Source organism: Uloborus diversus, chromosome 10 (genome assembly GCF_026930045.1).
Source record: "Uloborus diversus isolate 005 chromosome 10, Udiv.v.3.1, whole genome shotgun sequence".
Lineage (NCBI taxonomy): Eukaryota > Metazoa > Arthropoda > Arachnida > Araneae > Uloboridae > Uloborus > Uloborus diversus.
The window spans coordinates 44,409,600-44,435,016 of record NC_072740.1 but is presented as its reverse complement, the minus strand read 5'-3'; the positions used below and the strand labels follow the sequence as shown (position 1 = coordinate 44,435,016).

Here is a 25,417-nt window from a genome sequence, read left to right as displayed (position 1 = left end):
ATTACACCACCATATTTTATGAAGAAACTGAAAACAAAAAAAATGGGGGGAAACAACTTTCAAAGTTCCATTCTCCCCATCTATTGCAGTTCCTTCCTTTCGTTTAGAAACAGGTGTTGCTAAACGCCTGCATACCATTAGCATATACAATAGTCGAAACTGTACTTGATGCAATGAAAATATAGCGATAGATGAACAAAGAAAATTCGATCTAGAGATCAACAATGTTGTTTCCTTTAATGATCCATTCATCCGAAGGTCGTTCATTTTCTTGCCTGTTCATTGAACTACTTCATGCATTTAAAAATGATGGTCTCTCCCAAGACATACTCAAGCACATTTGAAATGTTTCATTTGATCTGTAATATTCTATTAAAGAGAAATGACTTAAATTAACAAAAAGTAAAACGAGCTGATGCGTGTATCACATGACTTCTTTTTATGCCAATTTAATGGTAATAGTACCTTGGAGTAAGCAAAACACTTTAAATATTTTTACCCTAAGTTTGTTGCGAACTGAAGCAGAAAAACGTTTTATACAGATTAATTTTCCCAATATTGAACATCTTAATGTGATTCAATGGCTAACTTTCCAAATATCGTCAATAGTGGCCAAAATGAAAAAAGATTTAAAAAAAAACGCCAAATTTGTCGCCAAGTTGGCGAAAAACTTAGCTACCAAAGGCTTGGCGATATATCACCAAGTGTTTGCCAAATTATAACACCACTTGAGTTTGCATTGAAATTACCAATGATTTCCAACCAAAACGGTGTAAAAGATCCCCTTTGGAACATCAGAATGCAACCAAAAGGGGAGGTGCACAACTAGACCCCACTAAGAGTCTAGGTACCAAATTTCAACTTTCTAGGAAATACCATTTTTGAGTTATACGAGATACATACACACATACGTACATCATGAGAAAACTCGTTGTAATTAATTCAGGGATAGTCAAAATGGATATTTAAGGTGTCTGTACATTTTTAGGCATATATCCATGCGTAGTCGGGTTGAAAGAAAACTCAATATTCATTTGGGGGCGAGCAAAATGGAAATTAAGGGCGATTTTCGGGTGAAATTTTTTTTGCAAATACAATGCTTCCTTTACTTTGTAAAAGGAAGTAAAAAAATAGGTTGGTAAACATTTAAGCAAAAGAAGAGAAAACATAAGATGTAATTAAAATCATCCACTCTTTTGAAAAATCAGAAGTTATAGTTCTAACAGAGGTTAGAAATAAATAATAAATTGTACGTTTTAAGGGCAACTCCATCTAGGGCTTAATATTCTGAACAAGTTTCTAAGAATGTATATTAACAAGGATAGCATTTCCAAACTTGTGTTCCGCAGAACCCCAGGGTTCCACGGAGATCACTGAAGGGTTCCATGACAGTGTTGCATTCTTTCTCTTCATAATATAAAAATTAGTCACTAGTCAAATGAAAATGATATTTAAGTGAAACTTTTAATCAGTATTTTGCAAATGAATGCTGAATAGCACAACAAATTTTAAAATGAACTGTGGATTAAAAATCCATTCAGTGCTAATGTATGAACTTCAACTATGTCAGCAAATGAATTCAAAAACATTTAGCCTAATGACACCTAATTTATCATTTCAACATAAATTTAAAGCAATGCCATTATCTGGCAATAATACTCTTTTGCAATTATAAACATGATTTTATTCAACAGTCAAAAGTGGCCACATTGACTGTTTTACCGTTTGCAACTGCATATATGTAGGATATGGGATTCTCAACTTATGTGTAAAAGAAAAATAAATACTACAAGAAACCTGATGCAAAATTTGAGAGTTCTACTTTCATCCATAAAACCAAATATTATACATCTATATCTGGAATAATTATCAATAAATTTCAATCATTTCATTACAATCTAGATTTTAATCTTTTGTTTAAATCTGTTGATTATAAGTTATTTTAAGAAATTTTCAGTTTAACTCAATAAATATTAATTGAGAGAGAGAGAGAGAGAGAAATAATTTTCATTTTTATTTCAAATAATCCATTCCTGTAATGATGCGATCAAGCTATGAAATTTATTCAAGGGTTCCATTTATCAGAGAAATTAAGAAATGCTGAACTAGGACATGAAATCCACTTCAAATGTCATAACCGAGCACCACAGTAGAATCACACGTCATTATTTCATTACCATTTTAGATTTCATTTAGAGAGGACAAACTCTATGCTCTTATTTTCAGTCTGAAAAAACAGGCTTGTGTTTCACACAATGACTTTGAAACATTCTTTAAGGGTTATAATTTTCTCTCCCTCAGTCTCATATTTATAAATTAAAAAAAAAAGGTGATAAACTGTCTTGAACATAGCTTTAAAGAAGCAAATATTTGTGGTTTTGAAATTCATGACTTTCCATTACGTTTGCTTGTCACTTTTCATAATTTAGGGAATGCAATTTTTCCAAAAAAATGTTTTTTTCAAATATATCTAATTAAGTGCTTTGTGAATATAAAATTGCAGTCATCTGATCTATGATTTGCACATATGTATTTAAAAAATCCAAATTACAGAGAAATATAAGGAGCTGAGCTACTTTTATAATTAAAACACAATTAATGCAACAATGACTAGTTATACAGACGAAGTGATGCAAGTTTTAAACCTAATATTTTGCTACCTATGACGTACATTTATGAATCTAAAACTTTTAACCTATTTTTTGTGGTTTCCAAAAAATCAAACAAACATTTCAAATAGGTAAGAACCTACATGTAAAGAAATTTATTATTTTTTCTCCTAAAAATATGATATGATACCCAATATCTTTCAATTGCTAAGAATATTTTTTTTTTAGTTCTAGCTCTAAATTGGTTTTCTAATGTAAATGAATCTTCAAACTTGTAGTAATAATGATGTAAAACTACTGGTGAATAGTGAATAATTAAGCTGGTTTTGATTTTTTTTTTTTTTTTTTTTTTTGAGCAATCACGTTGCTTATTGTTCTCATTTGACTGTTTGGATGTTCCTATGCTTTTATGTCCCCCCCGCCTCCCTCTGCCAGCACCACTGTCTACCGGCCTCACGATGCTGCTCCTCTAGAGAAAACAGTCTCCAGGTTGCGTCCATTACCTACACACACGCACATACATACACGCACACACATACACACACACACCTACACATACACACACACACCTACACCTACAAGCACACATCTACACATAGTGATTGCAAAAAACATAATTTGAATTCCAGATGTCAAAATTAAAATGAATTTTTTTGCTTATGAAATTCTTTAAAGAAATATTTTATTTTAGAAACAAATTATGTATCTAACATTCAATTATTTCAAAAAAAAAAAAATAGTTTTCTAAAACTTTTCAACTAAAAAATATTTACTATTTGCTAAAATTAAGTTCATAAACCACCAGAATAAAAAATAAAATATTAAATTAACTTACCTAATAATTAACACACCAGATACGATCGCCGAAGTCCCATATTGAGAAAATTCTCAAATTTGCAAACTTACAATATTTCTGGACATATTAAATTTTACAGACCTGAAATTCTTTAATTCTTTGGACCAGCTTTGTCTCATGAAAGCAATATAAATTTAAGGCACTGGTGAAATGATAATTTTTATGAGTCTCTTGAATCAGCTCGGATGGAAATTAAATAATATTTTCAAATGAACATGGAAAAAAGTAGAAGTGCTGACGTTCTCAACTACACAATAAGACATATAAAGGTAAAAAATATTAAAAACAAAATTCTTAATAACCAAGCTGTGGAAACACAGTAAAGAAAACGAGTCAGTTAAATAGAAGCAGATGCAATCCGATTTTGAAATGTGTAAAAAGTAAGAAACAGCTAAGAGGCAAAACTTTTACACCTAATCTGTAAAATTCAGAAAGTATGTATGCTTCAGAATCTCATATTTACGACCAATTGTCAGTTTCCATGACTTTTGAGCATTTTTTGTTGAAAATCATAATTTTCCATGACCATTTTTGATCCTGGTCAAAATCCATGACTTTCCAGATGGGCGGAAATCCTGTAATGATCAAAATTAAAAATTGGAGATAACTGGTAAAATGGCAGGAGAAAGTAGTCTGTTTTGGGGCAAATGATGGTGTTTGTCTCGATAGGTGCTGGCCCAGCAGCAGATTTGTTCACAGCAGTCAGTAACGCAGATCAAAAAACCAGAAAAATAATCTGCAAGATAAGTTGACGTTAAATTAATCAAAAAAGCTGATTTAGCACTGAGAAATGCATAAAAATTAGATGCAAAACTTGAAAACAACAAGTAATGCTACCTGTGGATTATATTCCAGAAAATGCAATTGCATTTTTTGCAAACAAATCTTTGTTTGCAAAAATATTTGATTTTTTTTGTACAAATTTTAGTTTGTTGTTTTTCCTAACTAAGAACTGCAGCCTTTGAAGAATCTGCCATGTATGTCTTACTGCCTCATATAAGGTTTCAAAGCATAGATTTGCCCTACAAAATTTTTGATGGTAATCTTGATGAAAATTTCAGAACTTAAGTAGTTAAAAAGAATAAACCACATAAATGATTCAAAAAGAAACAGTATATCATTTCAACACTTGTTTTTATAACTTTTAACATGTATAAAAAATGAACTGCAGACTTGTAGAGACATAAATTCAAAAAAAAATCCTGCATAACAACTTTATGCAGTTTACAAAAATGTGACATGGGTCAGTTACATTGTAAACACAAAAAATGAGTATAGGACAAATTTTGGCAGTATGGGTTATCTGTAAGTATCAACATTCAGAGATTATTTTGTGTTTTGAGCTCTCTCATGGTTCTAAAATTAACTTCTTCAATATAGACGGTTTAAAATCTTTGAATAGAGTAGTCTGACCAGTGCACAAACATATCCCTTAAAATAAAAAATAATACATTTATCTTTAAAAAGTTTCAATTTTTAATTTTAGATTTCTTAGTAACAGTAACTTCCTTCCATACAATTAAAAGAAATATGAATTTTGAGTGTGTCCACTGGTTAATTGTGTAACAAGGGTTGGTGGCACAATTTTTCATTTCCCCCCTTCCCTAAAAAACTGAAGCAAAGCCATAACAATTATCCTTGTTTTTGAAAAAAAAAACAACACATATCAGCAATAATAATTATTGGCATAAATTACCAAATGCTAGTTTTAATTGTATAATAAATTTCTAAAAATGAAATTGTGTTTAAAAGTTCTAGTCAGACTACCGAATTCTATCTGTAGACACTTTAAATCAGTCCTCTCTATCATCATCATTTTCCCATGTGAATTTATAATTTTCTTCCAATTTCTTGTGCCGTTCCATTTCTTGAACTGCTTCTTGTTGTCCAGTCTAAAAAATTTTTTTTAAATGCAATAAACATTCCACAAAAGGTTAAAATAATTGTTTCTAATACAAATATAATGCATCAAATTAATAACAACCCACAAAGACATCATTTATGACGGATGCATGAAAATCTCAAAGAAATTTCATTTGAGCCATATAGTTACAAAAGTGGTCACTAGACAATAAAAAATAAATAAAAAGCAATTGGATGGAGGGAAAAAAACGCTTTTACCACAATAACTATTATTATAAAAATATCAGCAAAGCTAAATTTTTAAAAAGGAACAGTAGCGCTCTGCCTTGGAAGGCAAAATCAACTTTTTATTTGCTTTTTACTAACAGGAAATGATTTAATTTTTTACACAAAATCTTTTTGTTTTGCTATTATATATTATTTACATTTTTTTATCTCACAAAAATTAAGTCTCCTTCAAGCACATAAGTAAATTAGTTGAAAACTTTAAGACTCCACAGGGAAAGAAATGGGAGATTGAAGCCCTGGTTCATCAAGTAGATTTTGTCAAATACTGAATATCTGGTGACCTAAGTCTGCTGAATATGAATATCTCACTCTAAATTCACTTTGAATTGTTAGACATTTATATTTATTTTATAAAATATACACGCTACTGCGAAAGACCTAAATACAGTAAATGACAACATTTGCCGGTGTATATCAAAGCATACATAATAAAATATATTGGTGCATTACCGAATACTTAGTTATATTTTAATGCATTCACTGGTGTATGTAGACATTTCCCACTTTCTGTCTTTCATCGAGTTAGTACTAAAACTAGATAACTACAAATATGCTAAAATATGGGTAATTGAAAAAAAAAATCATTATTATATAATTATTGATTTGTTGTGTGTAAGATGAAACAATATTTGTTAGACATTATTGTCCATAAAGTAAAAGACAATAAATAAAGAGTTAAGGGTCATTCTCCAGAAAACCCAACTTTTGAACGCAAATATTTTTCTCAAAACCTCTCGTTTTCTTTTTTTTCATTCTTATATGAAAGTGTTACCTACTAGAAGTAACCATTAACAATGGCCGAGCAAAGATCTAATTATTTTATTCATAAATTTAAAAAAAAAAAGGCTTGTTCATAGAAATAAAAAAAAAAAAGAAAAGAAAACTTTTAATATTTAAAAATTGAGGCCAATATCAAAGTAGCAATTTTGTTAATTGTGCAAACAATCTTTTTTTAATAATTAGTAGGAATATAATATTAAGCTCTCTTAATTCAAGTATGGTTTGATTAGTAGTTTGAAATGTATGTTAAAAATAGTATTTAGTAAATTTGAGGATATACTGGCAATTTATAATTTTGGTAGAATGCCTATTATTGATGTATTTCCCCTCCATCATTTATTGTAACCTCAGAAATAATGACATTGATAAGATCTGTCATGGAGGTGAGGAATTTTCTATTAATTATAAGCCTAATAAATACATTTTTTAGGGTTTTTTTTCTTCATTGCTACATCTGCACATGTTAAGCATATAAAAACATTCACTTCTTTTTTTTACATTAATTTACATCCCTGAAATTCAAGTTCACGGAGGTGAGAACTCAGAATAACCATGCTAAGTTTTTGAAGCAAAATCTTTGTTTTTCAACAAAAATCTCACAACTTCAACTAAGACTAAAATAAACAAGGGGGCTCCCTTGTTTCATGGAAAATAAAATTTGATGTCATTACTGCCACATGTTAATGATAATGGCATTTTGTGTTTAGGTAACGGAGGTGAGAATTTACTGCGTGACATGACTTCTTGTCCTTCTAAAACAAACTAAAACACAATATTAAAAAAATAAATATACTTAAACAATTAGTATTTGAGACACTTGTGAAAGGAATAATAAATAAGTATATACTTCTAATTAAACAAGTAATTAAGTAACATAAACAGTCACACAAGGTGTGTGACATGCCACGGAGGTGAGAATTCACACATTGTGAACCAAAAATATACTAAAATAAAAATTATTATTAAAAAATTGTTGGCAGGTTTAAATAGATATATTTTGATGAAATTAACAATCATTGTTAAATGAATTGTTCCTTAAAGTTTTTACTGTAAAAGGTGTGTGACAGAAAAATTCCTCTTTTTGAAGAATGACCCTTAAATGCCTGGCTTCCTAAATCATATACAAAATAGAAATATGATATAAAAACGTCACTCTTTAAAAAAATATAACACTCAAACATTTAGTATTAAAATACTCTAAATCAATACGAAAAATATGCTTAGTGCTTAAACTAGGTTACTGGGATTCTCTCGAGTGAAGTGAAATTCAGCTACAATGAATACCAATACCACAAAATATCCATTTCAATGAAATTAATCTTCACCCCTGATTTAATTTCTCTTACATTGCTTGAATTCTACTAGAACAAATTCCTGTAATAACAAACACTATTGCGGTTACCTTGAAGTTTACTGTAACAGGATTTCTCTGCATACAACCCAAATTCAAAAAAACTAGAATACTTTTATTTTTGGGGGGAAACGCTTAACAAAATATAGGAGCAAAGTAGATATTGAAATGAATGTGCAGCCTTTCTTAGACTTTAAAGTGAACATAACATTTCATATAAACTGAATTAAAAATTATCTTAGAATTATCCAAAATTTTATAGTGATTATAGTTTACATTGAGTAAAAAAAAAAAAAAAAAAAAATAGAATATAAAAATTAAAATGGGAAAAAAACATTTTTAAATGAAGTAATATCAATGCTTTGTCAAGTAGTATTTTGGAAGAATCACATCTTTAATCCTTTCAGCTAAAATTCTTGTCTGAGCTAGTGCTTAAAACATGTCTCATAAATGAGTTACTTTAACGTTGGAGCAGCGGATAGAAGTGATTGATTCTTACGAAAAGGAGATTCAGATGTGTTTGGTTGTCAGAAAAACCAAATTAGTAAAATTTTGAAGAACAAATTAAAATTCATAAAGAATGGAAAACTTTCAAACACAGAGGTGTAAAGGGAAGTCAAATGTAAAATTTTTCTAGAGAGACAAGTATTGTCACAAAAAGCAGAAAACATGAAACAATCTGAAATTTGTTCATAGTTAAATAAAGTTTTAAAAATGCATATGCTGTAGTGCAATGACAATTAATTTTCATGTTTCTTTACTTTGTAAATTTACAGAACTATATTTGGGGAAATTCTTTTGGCACTTTTAAGTTGACACTTCTTTAAGCTACCACATATATAAACTTCATCTTTTTTGTGGAACGGAGGTTGGTTGCTCCAGAGAAGTTTCACTGTGTTTCTATATTTTTTTAATTGCTGCATCCCTGTGGACACCTAATCATCGAAAATTCAAATGCTTATGATCCTTAACAGTTTTGCCTCTTTAAAAAACTTGAAACATGATATCCTATTAATTTGTTACAAAATTTAAATCATTAAACAACACAATAGGTTTAAGTTTCAGGGAGGGAGTTCTTAAGCAAAACCTACATACCTTACCCTGCTAAATTCTATTGGAAGAGAAATATCAAGGAATGACACTACTCCTTGAAAATTTGAGCTTTGAAATTTAGCTCTGCATTACATTTTTAGAGTAACTGATATTAGAATGCACAATGAAAGTCTTACCAATAATGCCATAATCATATTTTGAAATTGACTTGTTTCTTCATCAGACAATGCATGAAAGTCTTTTCCATCTTCATTGTCATAAAATCCAGCAGTAATGATATTTACTTCAATTCTTCGGCCTGAATGATTTTAAAAAGTAAGAAAATGATTAGGTGGATTTAAATGAGACTGAGATAGTGGTTTTGCTCAGAAAATAAAAAATAAAAACAGAGAAATAAAAAGAGACACTATTTTTAGTTGGGGAAATGCAATATCAAAGAATTATAACAAAATAGATAGCTTGTTCAAAATTTTGTGTAAAATTATTCATAATTTAAAAAAATAGTCAGTTATATATGTTTACTTCACTATTGAAAACTAAAGAATGAATGAATTCAGGGTTTTGTCTGACAATGATGATCTCTAAAGAATGTAATCTTTCTAAAAGGTAAAAAAGAATTACTGCTAAATAAATGTTGAAAAGTAACTTAATGGTATAAAAACTAAAGAATGATGATACTATTAATAAACAAAAATAGTCTTTTTTTTTTCAATTAGGTAGCAATGGAAAAGCCATGTTGAAATATGGTATCATATCAACCATTTATGCATGAAAATACATTCATATATGAACTGCACAAATTTATTAATATAAGCTAGATGCCCCAAACCAAAGAATTAGGGGTTTGTGTGCTCAACAGTTTTACTTTATCTTTGAATCATCCAAGGAAAGCAACGAAACAAACTTCAAGTTCTTTAGTTATTTAACCATTTAAACTTATTTTAATCAGGTTTTTTTTTTCAGTTAACAATACCTAACCAATACCTACCAATAACCTAAGTTCTGTTATTCTTTTTAACACTATTATGCAAACTTGTGTGATTTAATTCATGAATATTTTTTTATGTACATAAATAACCAAGGCTGAAATTAAACATGAATCTCAAAAATATAAAATGTTAGAGGATAACTGAGGAGGCTAGTATTTTACTACCCGTGTTCTATTCCCTAGTAATAAGTGAAATGTTTATCTTATTACCTCACCAATGTTTGTGAACTAAATATCAGACATTTTAATCACATGTTCATTTTTTTAATTATGTAAAAGTTTAATTCACTACTTCTATATTATTTTTAAATGCTAATTTATACAATAGATAGTGATAATATTTTAAAAATTAAGTTAATGATACTGGTGTGTTGTAAAGTTTAAAATAGGGTCCCTTAACTTTTTGAATCTTGAGCAAAATAAATTGTGCCTTCCTTCCAACAAGTATTCTAGCTTGTGCTCTTAGGTTGTTGGTATTTTGTAGTTGGATATAAGTATATAATATACAGGATGTTCTGTCTTAACTTGCAAGACCTCTATTTTTGCAACCGGTAGTCCTAGATGCATACTTCCAATTGCAAAAATGTTCAAAATCAGATGCAGAGTTAAGATATTGAAAATTTGAAGTAAAAGTAAAAATGAGTCAAAAAATACAAAATTTAACTTTTTATACAGGCCTCAGGTCCCTTAACTTATATTTAGGGAAATAATCTCCGTTGAAAAACAATTCCAACAAAAAAAGTTTGAAATTAGTACGACCAATATTCTCTGAGATATGAAACACGTTTTGTGAATTACACCACGTTTCACTCGGCATCAATGACACCTTTTAGGGGAAAATATAGCGGTTAATGAGTGTTTAAAATTATATGTAATCTTAGAGTGTGGTTTTTCAAATTGTTTGCGCAGCAGGAAACAATCCTTGTAAATATTGAGAAGTCAGTTTTGCTGTAGCTTACTCTCTTTTCTCCCATATTTGAAAAATGCACTGGATATTTCATTGTCAGCAGTGATATTGACAAAACCAGTTAAGAATGATAAAAGCATATCATTGCATCTATATGTTTGTTCATTCCCTGAAGCTTTAAGTTCCAATATTTCAGTTTTTCCCTACGCCTGTGAAAAAAGGTGAATCCAATAGCCAACGAGTATCTATCAGTTAAAAAAGAAATTTTGGTTTTTGTCATTATAATTTTTATATCTTCAATTATATTTACAAAAGTAGCCAGAATTCTGGGAAAACATACTTCAGTATGCAGAATGAGATCAGGGTCTTTAATATTTTCTAACGATTTGAAAAGGTACAGTTAGCAAAGCAGCTCTATGAATCAAAGTGACAATTTTTGTAATTATTTTCATGCCATGATCAAAGAGTAGTGTTTTGTATTCTATCACACAAACCTTTCTTGTGGAAAATACAATGACACAACAATAAGTTAGGAAACAGTTCATCTTTTATCCGCATAAATCCATTACAATATCAAGCACTGATGATGCCTAATCAGTGGTTATTGTAGACAACTTCCGGAAAGGCATATTTATTGACTTTGTATATGATTTGAATATTTAAGAGATATCATCACCTGTTTGTCCTATCATGGGTAGTATTTTTAGTTTATTTTCTTTCACAATGATAACTCTAAATACTATTTTCACCATTATACAAACTGTGCAGTGTCTTATATGTCAGTGAGAGAACAATGACATTTAAGATTCTGGTTGTGTGCTCTTTAGCCCAACCTGCAAGTTTAGAATGGCATTTAACTGCGAAAAGGTCCCCAATCCAGTTATATTTAAATCCATGATATAATCAAAAGGCAACTGTATCACTGCATCATTATTATCTATTTTGATAACACACTGAGAACAGATGTTTCTATTTTTCTAACTTAAAAGAAAAATGAGTCTTTGAAACATCAACTTTCTGTTTATTTTACAGATGAGTATTTATACTAATATTTATTAATTTATTCCGTTAGTTATCATATTATGTATTAAAATGATATATTTGCTAAATTTATGAACTTTATCAGTTTTCTGGAAAATAAATTAAATATTGACTTTTTTTGTTTAAAAGATGCTGTTATTCAATTTCAATTTTTGTTATGTTAAATTTTTACTAAAAAATTAAAAACAACTTTCAGGCACACCACATACTTTAAAACGCTTCTCATGTGCAGTTAAAAAAGACTAATTATGCCAGAGCAGAGTTCACACTAAGGAAAAAAGTAAGGTGAGATTTCTCATTCTGACCAAAATTTTAAGTGAGATTTAAAAAAAAAAAAACTAACTGGGAATAGTTTATTATTATTATTTCCTGAACATTTTATATAAATAATTATTTGAACAAAGTATTTGCATATCATGTAGCACAAAACTTATTTAAAGAGCATTACATGGAAAGAGAACATTCCATTTGTTTGCTAGAATAAATGTCACATTATTTTAGAGATATGGACTAAAATTGACTTTCAAATCTCTTTATTTTTGCTACATATAAAAGATTGTTATTTTAAATCAATCATTTACTACATGGTGTGCAAGCGAAGTACTTTCAATGGTTATAAGACAACATATCAATGCCTCCAAAAGAAAAAAAAAGTCTGAAAATGGGGATTTTGCGGACAAGATTTTTAATGCAACTTGAACAAAATGGTTAAAAAAATATGTTTTGTTTGGTGTGACTAGAGCAGAAGATGAAGTCAAAAGTTCCAAAGAGTGTTTGAGCCGTTTCGTTCTCCCAAAAAAATAAAGCTATTCTCAATCTTTTACTCATGTCTCTTTGTGGCTTAATTCTAATTTTCTTTTGTTCATTGATAATTAAATCACAGATGAAAACTATTGTTAGTCATTCCATTTATATCGGCTACCTGGCTATCATCTTAAAAGTATGAAAAATAAATCGAAGATGAGAAATCTTTTAATCTTTAAGGTATGTCCACTGATGGTGATCAGCAGAAACAGCCTGCAAAAAGATTTCTATCGAGTGCAATTTTAGAAAAGTTGCAGAAATCATGAATCCCACACCTTAGCGTGATCCTTGGGCCAGAGAATGTGACACTGTTGTAATCAATTTGAATCAAAAACAAATTACTGAAAGAACTTTCAAACCTAATTTAGACTAAATTGGATTTAAATTAAATGTTATTTAACACCACTTTTATTTGAATATCAAATACACCTAATTGAAGAGAACTTATTCAAATGAATTTAAAAAATTACCTCCAGTATCCAATCCAGCTTTTTCTAATTTTTCCTTTACAGCCTGCTCTAGCTTCTTTCTCTGAACAACATCCATTTCATATAATTGGCCATTTGAATCAGTAGATTTACGATCAAGCCTTCTTATACGTACATGAAGCTTGTCATCATCAAGAACAGCAGATTGACTCTGATCATCATCGGTATGTTTTGGATCCTCTACAACATTTCAAAAATATTTCAATAAGTATACAGGTTGGTTTTAACTAAAGAACCTGTTGTAAAAGAAAAACTTTAGGATTTAAATGCATATTGTAAGTTACCAAACAATGTAAATCTATATTAATATTATATACATAGAGAGGGCGTATTTTTGTATGTTAATACGTTCGAGGCTATCTCCGAAACCATTGCAGAAATTTAAAAATTCTTTCACTACATGAAAGGTGCATTCTTACTGAGTGACATAAGCAATATATTATACATATATATGCTTATACTAATTTTTTAAAACAATGGTTTGTCTTCGCTACCAGTTTATGTTTCATACTGATTTATTCTTGTATACATAAACACAAGCGCTAATTGTCCCGCCTTGCAATGACAAAATTGTTGAAGGTTCCCTTTGAACTGAATGGATAGAAATATAAGCAAGAGAAAAAACGCATGTTTGCGGCATAAGAACCGCCAGAACCTTTACACGATTATGAGGCTGTGGAGGATGCGGTATATAGCATTCTATTAACCTTGGACATTGTGAACCATTTAGAGTCTCAGAATGTTAATGCATCAAAATTTATTCAACTGAATGAAACATTAATGAAATAAATGCCTTGCACAGTAAAATCTATAATCATATTACAAAGAGAGAGAGCAGTTTTTGAATGCTTATATGTTCCGGACAAGATCGATACATGATTGCAACCTTCAGAATGAGTATGCTTCCAATCACGCACCGAATTAGTAACCGATCAGCGACTCGCTTGTGATACCAGATCGCAAATTGATGTTTATTGGCATACCCAGAGGAACTGAAAAAAGTTTAATAAATTTAACCAAAACCAACAAGCCAACTGAAGATGTGTGTGTAGCTTTTTTTTTACTTAATTGCAGAATTTACTCAGTGGTGGAAAACTGACCACTCCAGATTTGTTGGGTAATGTGTCTTTACCTTAAGTTCATAGAACTAAATAAAAGGTTTACAGAACCCCAACATCAAAAAGCCGTGCAGTCTGCCAGTAAGAAATAAAACATACTCAAAGTAATTTTAAATAAATAACATTTATTAAAATATCACAGTATACAACAATAAAAATTTGTTAAATACCAAAAATAATTTAGATTGTAAAGAACCCCCCCAATAATCACAGAAATTTCAAAGTTAAATTGTTAAATAAACACTTTTAGAAAAACAAGAAACATTTTTAGAAAAATTGTAAAATGTCACCTTCCTGCGCATGTTTACATTGCTGAAGAATTCTTGACAAAGAGTAATCGAATTTGTAGATTCATCAATCTGTTCCATCATTCACCGGCCGATAGGCTTGTTTAGTTCTAGAAGAACCTTTTCATATACCGGAACACAAACTTGTGCACATACTGGAATCTCACCGGAACCTTCTGGAACTATAGTTGGAACATCTAGGAAATCCAATCATGAAGGTCACTCTGAAGGACATCGATGATTTCAAACTGATGACAGTTCCATACCACCATAGGAGCACCGGTAAGTCAATCCAGGTATAGGCCAAGTTTAAGTATTAGGCCTAGTTGCAATGAGCTACATCTTTTGATAATCTCCCGCGAACATCTTCAGCAATGGTGACATTTTCCCTCAACAAAAGGAGTAATTTAGAACATTTTTAAACAACAATTAACACTGAATAAAACTTATTTCAAGCCCTGCTTGAATTCAAAAACGTTGCATCAACAACGGCTCGAGCACGCCGCAACTTCCATCAACAACCTAGCACGGTTGCCAAACCTTCAAAGACCAATCCCTGATTGGTCAACAAAAATAGCAAGATGCCAATGGGGAGTAAACACAAACAATAAAGTGATGGGTGGCTCCTAACTTACTTGTTAAATTAATAGTGTCCATATTTGTATGAGCAAAACGTTTATGCCACAGCTCCATATCTACATTCACAGCATTGGCTCTTTCAAAGTGATTCTTAATAGTAGGGGTATCAACATAATTGGTATTTTCACAATTTACATAAAAACTTGGTTTAACATAATAAAGTTTATTAATTAAGACTGCAGTAAACAATTTAACATTTTCTTTATTAAAGACACAAATTTTACCCGGATACCATCTTATTTTAAAACCTTGTCGGTCAATACATGATCCGGAAAGTAAATTGCGGCGCAATGTTGGAGCATAGAATACATTATTTAAAGTTATTGTTATCAGCTTCCTATCTGACTCTATTTTGAAAATTACCCTACCTATTCCTTCTACTTTACTTTTAATATTACCAACTGCCACCTCCATTTGGGTATTTTGAACAGGCTTTAATTCTGTGAACAAACTTTTGTCCCTGCAAAAATGTGCCGTACTACCTGAATCAAACAGCCAGGAATTTTCACATTTTGGAATAGTAGAGTTAGCCGAGATTTCGTCAGATTCTTCCACTGAACAAAACATGCCAGCAGCTTGAGCGTCTGATTTAGATTTATTATTTACATTTTTATTTTGACTATCTTTATTCCTGCTCCAACACCGCGAGGCAATATGACCCTTTTTCTTACAATAATGACAAATTTTGTTTTTAAAAAAAGGTTTACTCCTTTCATTTGCCACTCCGTGTCTGTTGGGTTTAGAAAAAACATTCATTGCCGAATTTGATGTATCAGGTTCTTTAGTCAAATATTTGATTCTACCCTCCTCGGCTAATAACTCATCTGTTATTTTGGAGAAGGTAAACATACTTTCGTCCCACCGGTAAATAGCCTGGACAATACTGTCAAAGTTGGAGGGCAGATACCGAATCAATTGAAAAGTCCGAATCTTTTCTTCCATTACATAACCATTATCAACAAGTTGTTTATGGATTCCCCCCAACCTGGCAGCGAATAACCCAATTGATTCGTTTTCATTTAGTTTACATGAAAAGCAGGACTCCCACAATGTCGCCATCCTGGCCAGAGATGGGGGTTCAAAATTACCTTTCAGTGTATTCCAAGCTTTGCTTGGGTCTTCTATATCATCTATCAGCCTTTTTACGTCACCTTCTAAGTTTAAATAAATTATTGCCAAAGCTTGACCACATTTCTTCCGGTCAAGTGCAGGAATGTTTTCCCCCTCTAATTTCTTTTGGGTTACTTCCCATAAGTCTCTTTCAATAAGGACCATCTTAATATCTCTGGACCAGGTGGCCCAATTATGGGATCCCAACTTTTCTATATTTCTATAATCTTTATCCATTATCAAAAAATATTTTATTTCCCACGGGCAGACCAAACCACGCACTCTGCTACCACTTGTTGGGTAATGTGTCTTTACCTTAAGTTCATAGAAATAAATAAAAGGTTTACAGAACCCCAACATCAAAAAGCCGTGCAGTCTGCCAATAAGAAATAAAACATACTCAAAGTAATTTTAAATAAATAACATTTATTAAAATATCACAGTATACAACAATAAAAATTTGTTAAATACCAAAATTAATTTAGATTGTAAAACCCCCCAATAATCACAGAAATTTCAAAGTTAAATTGTTAAATAAACACTTTTAGAAAAACGCGAAACATTTTTAGAAAAATTGTAAAATGTCACCTTCCTGCGCTAAATGCGCATGTTACATTGCTGAAGAATTCTTGACAAAGAGTAATCGAATTTGTAGATTCATCAAACTGTTCCATCATTCACCGGCCGATAGGCTTGCTTAGTTCTAGAAGAACCTTTTCATATACCGGAACACAAACTTGTGCACATACTGGAATCTCACCGGAACCTTCTGGAACTATAGTTGGAACATCTAGGAAATCCAATCATGAAGGTCACTCTGAAGGACATCGATGATTTCAAACTGATGACAGTTCCATACCACCATAGGAGCACCGGTAAGTCAATCCAGGTATAGGCCAAGTTTAAGTATTAGGCCTAGTTGCAATGAGCTACATCTTTTGATAATCTCCCGCGAACATCTTCAGCAATGGTGACATTTTCCCTCAACAAAAGGAGTAATTTAGAACATTTTTAAACAACAATTAACACTGAATAAAACTTATTTCAAGCCCTGCTTGAATTCAAAAACGTTGCATCAACAACGGCTCGAGCACGCCGCAACTTCCATCAACAACCTAGCACGGTTGCCAAACCTTCAAAGACCAATCCCTGATTGGTCAACAAAAATAGCAAGATGCCAATGGGGAGTAAACACAAACAATAAAGTGAGCACCGAAAATATTTCGATCAATCTATTTATACGTTCTATGATCACGATACGTCATCCCATGACACACCCTACTTTGCATTGGAGATATACATCTCAACTATTCCTGATTGAGTGATTTAACAATCTTTCTATTCCTTTTTTCGGCTCAAAGTAGCCAAAAACATCTCAACCATCGGGTGTTACGTCATAGGATGATTCCGATGTTGCACGATCATGCCCGAATCAATTTCAGTTATCCGCCGCTGGGACACAGGACGCGGAGTGGCAAAAACATATCGGAGGTAAGTTTAAAAAAAATACTTTAACATTTGTAATTAAATTAAAAGCGCTCCAAGATACTGAATAAAGGCTTTTAAGCCCAACAAGATTTAAACTACTTGGAATATCTCCGTTCAGAAAGACTCTGCACGTCTCATATGAAAAAATTGGGTCATTTGAAAAGCATCTTCAAAAGGTCTACCCCATAATGTATTGCGGATGTTCAAAGTGCCACTGTTTGAATATAGAAGCCGTGGATTATAAAAGAACTAAAAGATTAAGACAACATTGAGAAAGGTGCCATTTTCGCATTTGCCCCGGTGACTCTTACCAAACTATTCCTGTGGTTCCCTTGATAAACGTGTAAAGATATACTTTAAGCCTGTTTAAAGTAGTCTAATTTTAGGAACTCTGTACGATCTCTTTACCTTAAGAACACTTTTAAGAGCCCATATTTAATCTATTAAAATTAAAGGTGGTATTCTAAAAATTTTGTAGCGAAACTTGAATTTGTCTTATGTATGCAATGGAACTGGACCTCAAGTAAAATAAATATAGAGAAATATGATTTACAGTATTATTCTTATTGGGCCAGAAGCAGGTCAGTCAAGAATATTTCTAGAAATCATATATATATATATATATTATATTGTTCATGGGGAAGTAAAGGTTGATCTCTCTTTATTAGGAAATGAGAAGTGCATCCATTTCTTTCAAAACTCTCATAAAAACGAAACGAAAAATGTTGTATACCATGGTATTTCAAAACACAAAAATCTGCATACTATTTAAGACAGATAACTTTTCAACCCGAACAAGTTTGGGACGGGCCCCTAGTCATCAATATCACAGCAAAGAATAAGTATTTATTGGTATGCAAAACGTTTCCTTTGACACTAAATTGAAAAAAAAAAACACTTTTGGAAAAAATGAAAATTAAATTTTATCGACTGGCATGAAAATTGAACTGATGACCATGGATTGGAATTTGCCCCCGGACACATAGGTAAGACTTTTGAGTTTTTTCTGGCGGTACGGTGGAGAGATATTAATGACAGCCTTGGCTTCTAATATCCGAGACGAAACCCCAGTACTTTGTTTTAGGTCTTAGTTCTAAAAATCTGCATTCATTTTTCACATGTGGCGCATTTACTCTTACGTAATCCTGAATGCTAGCTGTTTTGGAACAGGACATACTACATTTAGTTCTAGTACAAAATTTTTTGGTCTTTCGACCATAGGATGAAGTTTCCACTGCTGAATTGTACTGGCTTCATCTCTGTCATTTATCTATGTTGTAACCTTGTCTGCCTGTTGTTTTAATGATGTTTATATTTACCTGGCTTATTTGTTTAGCTACTTTGAAAACCTTTGGGCTTGTGGTTTATGGTATTCTAATTTTTTCCTCTTTAATATATATATATATATATATATATATATATATACATACATGGGGGTTCCTTTTCAACCTGCAAGATCTTTATTTTTGACACTGTTAGTCCTAGATGTATACTACCAATTGCAAAAATGTTCAAAATCAGATGCAGAGTTAAGCTATTGAAAGTTTGAAGTAAAAATAAAAATGAGACAAAAAATACAATATTTAACTTTTTATACGGGCCCCAGGTCCCCTAACTTATATTTAGGGAAATTATCTTCATTGAAAAAAAGTTCCAACACAAAAAGTTTGAAATTAGTACAACCAATATTCTCTGAGATATGAAACACAGCGTTTTGTGACTTACACCACGTTTCACTCGTCGTCAATGACACCTTTTGGGGGAAAATATAGCGATTAACGAGTGCGTAAAATTATATGTGTTCTTAGAGTGTGGTTTTTCAAATTGTTTGAGGTTTTGTAGTTTGTTTTTGCGTGTCACGGCATAACATTTGCATTTGTTTTTGAATAGTAACGAAAAATATAAATACTTCATTTTTCTTACTTTGACGACCTGTCTTTCTTCTGAAAGGGTGATAACTTCCAACCTCATCTTCCGTATGGTCCCTTAAAACTTTGAACTAGAATGTCTTCTTCAGTTTTGGTCGCACAAATGTCAAGTTTCTTGTGTCAGTAATAGTTTTCACTTGAGATTATTTTGCTAAATATTAGTTAGAGGACCTGGGGCCCATTAAAAAGTTAAACTTTGTATTTTTATTTTTGCTTCAAACTTTCAATATCTTAACTCTGTATCTGTTTTTGAACATTTTTTTAATTGGAAGTATATATCTAGGGCTAACAGTTGCGAAAATAAAGGTCTTGCAGGTTAAAACGGAACACCTTGTATATATTGAAAATATATTAAAGAGGATAAAATTAGATTACCATAAACCACAAGCCCAAAGATGCACAAAGCAGCCAAACAAATAAACATCAATAAAACAACAAGAAAACAAGGTTACAACATAGATAAATGACAAAGACGAAGCCAGAATTCTTCAGCAGTGGAAACTTCATCCTATGGTCAAAAGACCAAAAAATTATACTAAAACTAAATGTAGGATATCTTGTTCCGACAAAGCTAGCATTCAGGATTACGTTGGGCTAAACGCACCACATGTGAAAAATGAATGCAGTTTTTTTGGAACTAAGACCTAAAACTAAGCACTTGGGTTTTGTCTGGGACATTAGAAGCCTAGGCTATCAATAATGTTCCCCCACCGTACCGCCAGCAAAAAATAAAAAGTCTTACCTATGTGTTCGGGTGCAAATTCAAATCCGTATTCATTAATTCAATTTTCGTGCCAGTCGATAAAAATAAAATTAAAATAAAACCAATCAAATGAATAAAAAATAAATAAAAGGATCATCCAATAAAATCTGGTTCAAAAACATTCCAGGTTGACCGAAAAACACACCCAGTGGCAAAAAGTTTTGTAGCTGTCTGTGACAAGCTTTTAAAACTTCATAATATATGTGCAAAATTTCGGGCGTGGTTTCAATAAAAAAAGAAACCAGTCATTTCAAATAATTATTTTCGAAATAAGGCAGGACCCCCCCCCCCCCCCAAAGACGATGGTTCACTTCCCCAAATTCTTTGAAGCACTCCCCTCCCAAGAAAGAGACCTCCCCCCCCCCCCCCAAAAAAAAACTGAGACCAAAATCTTTCTCAAATTACCTCCTAAAAGTTTCAATGGTGCAATCTGATGACCCCTCACCCCTCTGTCCTTGGTGGGCACCTGACATTTGCAAACATGCGTTGGCTATTGAACAGGGCCTTGTCCAGGATTTTTCACAGGGTCCATTTTATTTGTGAAAAATCAATTCATTTTTTGAAAGTATAAAAATGGCTCATAAAAGAATTTTTTTTAAATTGTTTTAGAATTGCATTTTAGAAGCCTATGATAAACAGATCATTAATATCTATAGACACAGTTGCAGAAAAACTAAAATTAAACCATCTATTCAGCAGTTAAGTTTTTGACTCAAACAAAAACAGAATTTCATTTTAAAATGGGGTTTTAATGGACTTTTCATTTATTTGCCTCCATATGAAGCAAAGTTAGGTTGAAAAAAAAGAGTAAAATTTCAATTCTCATATCGGATGCAATCAGATTGCATTTATCAAAATGGAATCAATAAAAGTATAAAAAAGGTAAATAAAAAAGTTTATTAAAATAAAATAATTTTAGAATTACCATTTAACAGGGGTGCATATTGAATTTTATTAATATCACTGACATATTCACTGAAAATTCGGAGTCTTGAAAAAAAAAAAGGATGAGTAAAGGTTTAACACCAGACACTAAATGGCGATAATTTTAAAGCTGGTAACCGATAATTTTAAAGCTGGTAACCGTATTTGAAGTGATCGCATTTTCAATGCGATGATAATTTTCTTTCCTTTTTTTAAGTCATTAGCGGGAAGAAAAAGTTCTTACACTGCGTTTTTAGAGAACTTTATAACACTGCTAATGATATGATAAAAACAAACAGGCAAAATTATTCACTACGTTAGTTAAGTATCGCTTGCATCACAGAAATATGCCGACTTTATTTTTTTGTACACAGAAATATGCGTTATTTTGATTTTAGATTTACTTTTTCAGTAAACAATTTGAAAAAGATCCTTTTGTTTTGTTTTATAAGTGCCGCAGGCAGGCAAACAAGAATAATCAGGTGTGTGATCATTCTCTCCCTGCGTCAGCAGTTCATTATGTCCGACAGGTGCGGACAGCTTTATTTATTTATTTTTTTTTTTGCGGACAATTTTTACTTTTTTTTTAGCACGGACAGAACTGTCCGCGAAAGGGTTCCGTTGTCCGCGACATCGTCGCCGTGTCGCGGCGTTTCTGCCACTGGGAAAACACATTTCAAAAAACATCATCGAATGAAGTCCAATCACATGGTTTTCTGCAGAAAATTCATACTAGTGAACATTTAAAAGGTTACAGTGAAGCAAAGTGTTGATTAAAGGCTATGCTAGAGGAAATATTATTTACGATATTATTTGGGAAATTGTTTTCAAGTAGTTTATTTTTAAGTAGGTTTATTCCTTGATTGAAAGCTGTAAGAGTGTTGCAAAATCTTTTGACTCTGATGGCTTGCGAAACAATGATGGCAATAAAAACTTTTTTACTGAGGCAAGAAGAAAAACTTTGCAGACAGTTAACTTTGAATTGAAATTCGTGTCTTTTATCTTAAATAGTGGTTTTACAGTTGAAGTCGATATTAATTTTAATGACAAGAAAATTAAAAATTTTACAATCAGAACTAGTCTTTTTTAATGTGAGGGAATTATGATAAATCTTTTTGCTGAGTTCAGAAAAGTTGGAGTAGTTGATACATAATAAATCATTGATATATCTGCAACAAAAAGGTGTAGTACCAGGATTATCAATAGAAAATTTTCTTTCATAAAATAAAAGAAGAAGGTTAGCTAGGGTAGAACTAAAATTAGCACCCATAGCATAACATTAATTTGTTGAAAGCAAGAATTGCCATTTTTGAAAAAGTTGTAAAAGATACAAAATTAAAAGGTTTGAGAAAAAATTCCTCATTAATATTGAGTGAAGTATTGACTGTTTTGAAAAGTTCAGTAACTGTGAATTGCAGTTCATTGAGTGGAATGTTGGTAAACAGATTTTCAAAATCAAATGTTTCCAGATGAAAGATGTCGAACATATTAAGTAATTTGATCACATCATTGTTGTTATCAATTATCCAATACCATTTCTCTTGACAGAGCTTAAGTTGGTTTAAAATCTTTTTAAGATAAAATTCAAGTTTAACACTGAGATTTTTCAAAATGGTGTTACTGGCAGAACAGATAAAATGAAAAGAAACAGGTGTTTTGTGGAATTTGGGAATTGCGTAAAGGCAAGGTAAATGGAATAGTCTAAGAACAGGGTAATTTCATGAGTTTGTAGGCAGCAAAAAAATTTTTTTATGATGGAAGATTCATTTAGTGTGGTGCATTTATAAGTAGTAGTTTTTCCTAATACAGATTTCATAAAAGTAGCATAAGGTTTTTTACAACAGATAGAAATATTGGAGCTGGCTTTGTCAATAACAGTGAAAACATATGCTTCTTTAAGTTTCTTATGGGAAATAAGATTATCTGCAGGGAAAAAGAAGAGTCCCTATTGATAATTTCACGAAGTTTCACTTTTAAATGAAGCAGAAAATGGTGTCTGTATTCTAGAAAAGCAACAGGTAGAATATTGTAACAGTAGGAGAGTTTTCTAATAAAACCATCAAGTTCACTGGAAAGTCTGTTGTAGACTATCTAAAAATTAATCCTAAAGTTGGGACGGAATTTGGTACCAAGTACAAAAATGTTTTTAAGGTTATTATTTTGCATAAAATTCAGATCGCCAGTTTAAAACATGACCAAAAGTAGAGTTGAAAAATTCATTGTCAGAAAAATTAACACAATTACATTTGAAGTCTAAGTATTTTTCATAATTTTTAGCCGCATCATAATAATTAAGAATTTTCTTGGAAAAAGGGGAATTGAATTTGAAACTAAACATTATTTCAAGATCCCGAAGTGGAAAAAATTCCAAGAGGTTATTGTGAATTTTTGAGAGATGAAGATTGTCGAAAGATTTCTGTAAGAAGCTGAACATACAAAAACAATATTTTTTATCTTGGAACGAACTTTATATATTAAAAGATCGTAGCATAACAATTCAAAATGTGAAATTTTAAAGTTGTACTGAGATAACGAATTTTTTAGCTTCCTTAAATATTTGAGCTTTAGACGAAAAATAAAAACTCTGACATCTTCAGAAGATCATGTTGATGATGTTTTTTGAAATGTTTTTCAGTTGACCTGGAATGTTTTTGGACCTGATTTATTGGATGATTTTTTTATTTACTTTTTATTCATTTCATTGGTTTTGTTTTAAATTTATTTTTATCTACTGGCATGAAAATTGAATTGATGAATACAGATTTGAATTTGCTCCCGGACACATAGGTAAGACTTTTGATTTTTCGCTGTCGGTACCGTGGAAGGACATTATTGATAGCCTTGGCTTCTAATGTCCAAAACGAAACCCCAGTGCTTAGTTTTAGGTCTTAGTTTCAAACATCTGCATTCATTTTTCACATGTGGTGCATTTAGCCCAATGTAATCCTGACTGCTAGCTTTTCGGAACAGTACACGCTACATTTAGTTTTAGTATAATTTTTTGGTCTTTCGACCATAGGATGATGGGGTTGGTTTTATTGATGTTTATATTTACCTGGCTTACTTGTTTAGCACTTTACACATGTTTGGACTTGTGGTTTATGGTATTCCAATATTATCCTGTTTAATATGTTTTTAATATATATATATATATATATATATATATATATATATATATATATATATATATATATAATGTTCAGTATGCCTCATGAAAACATTTACTTTCATAATGCATGGCATGTTGTAAGATAAATTCATTTTTCTGTACATAACAGTATTATATGCTACTTTTCTCACTAAACTGAAAATTCATGCACAGGACAGTATTATATCAATAAACATGATTTAATTAGAATGTTTAAGTTAAAATTTTAATATTTTCATCTAATGTGTGTGAACAAATTTATGTTAAAGCATGTAAAAGTAGTTAATAGGAAAAGACTAAAAACTTGTTGAAAATTTCACAATTTACAAAAAAAAAAAAGTTCAATAATTGGTTAAACGATTTACATAAAGCACACCTTACTCAGAATTAATTGTCAAATGGTGAATCGTCTAATTTGGATAACTTTCAGTCTTTTGAATATAGAAATCTACTGGTACTAGAAAACAGAGAGGCTTTCTTAATATTAAAAGCTTTATGCATATTTCTAAAGAAGTAAAAATAATATAGCCTGCATATATTTTTAAATATTTACCACTTTTTAAGTTTTGTACGAAAATATAACTATTAAACTGCATTTTAATTGGTAAAAATTATATTTTTAAGGAGTTCAAAGTTTATGGAAACTTTACATCTCTAAAGAGACCAAAAGCATTTTGTACCAGAATTAGTTCACATGGTCTTAGTACAATTCAATGAGTGTGTTATTTCAGATATAAAATCAATGATAGCCTAAAAAGGAAAGCACAATTCATGACAAAGGCTTAATACACCTCATAACTGCATTAAAAAAAACAATCCCCTCACCCATTAAAATCAAGTCCTCCAAATATGTGAAAAGACTTAAAAGAAATATTCTCTGCAATAAACCAAAAACAACATTCCATGATTTTGGCTTCATCTCCATACCAGTTCATCTAAAGAAAAGTAAAATAATCCCAAAATTTAAAAGAAAATGAAGAACTA

General features: G+C 31.2%; 1 protein-coding gene across 3 annotated transcripts in view; it reads right to left on the bottom strand.

Annotated features, from left to right (window-relative positions):
• Positions 1 to 4,580: 4,580 nt before the first annotated feature.
• The window catches only part of LOC129231455 (protein OS-9-like), a 60,536-nt gene continuing 39,699 nt past the window's right edge, over positions 4,581 to 25,417 (bottom strand). For all 3 annotated transcript variants that reach the window (XM_054865774.1, XM_054865773.1, XM_054865775.1), the window contains exons 12-14: positions 13,011 to 13,208; positions 8,977 to 9,098; positions 4,581 to 5,357 (exon numbers count right to left, since the gene is read on the bottom strand). In XM_054865774.1, coding sequence (XP_054721749.1) covers positions 5,259 to 5,357; positions 8,977 to 9,098; positions 13,011 to 13,208 — 419 coding nt within the window. In that variant the 3' untranslated portion in view covers positions 4,581 to 5,258. The remainder of the gene's footprint in view (positions 5,358 to 8,976; positions 9,099 to 13,010; positions 13,209 to 25,417) is intronic.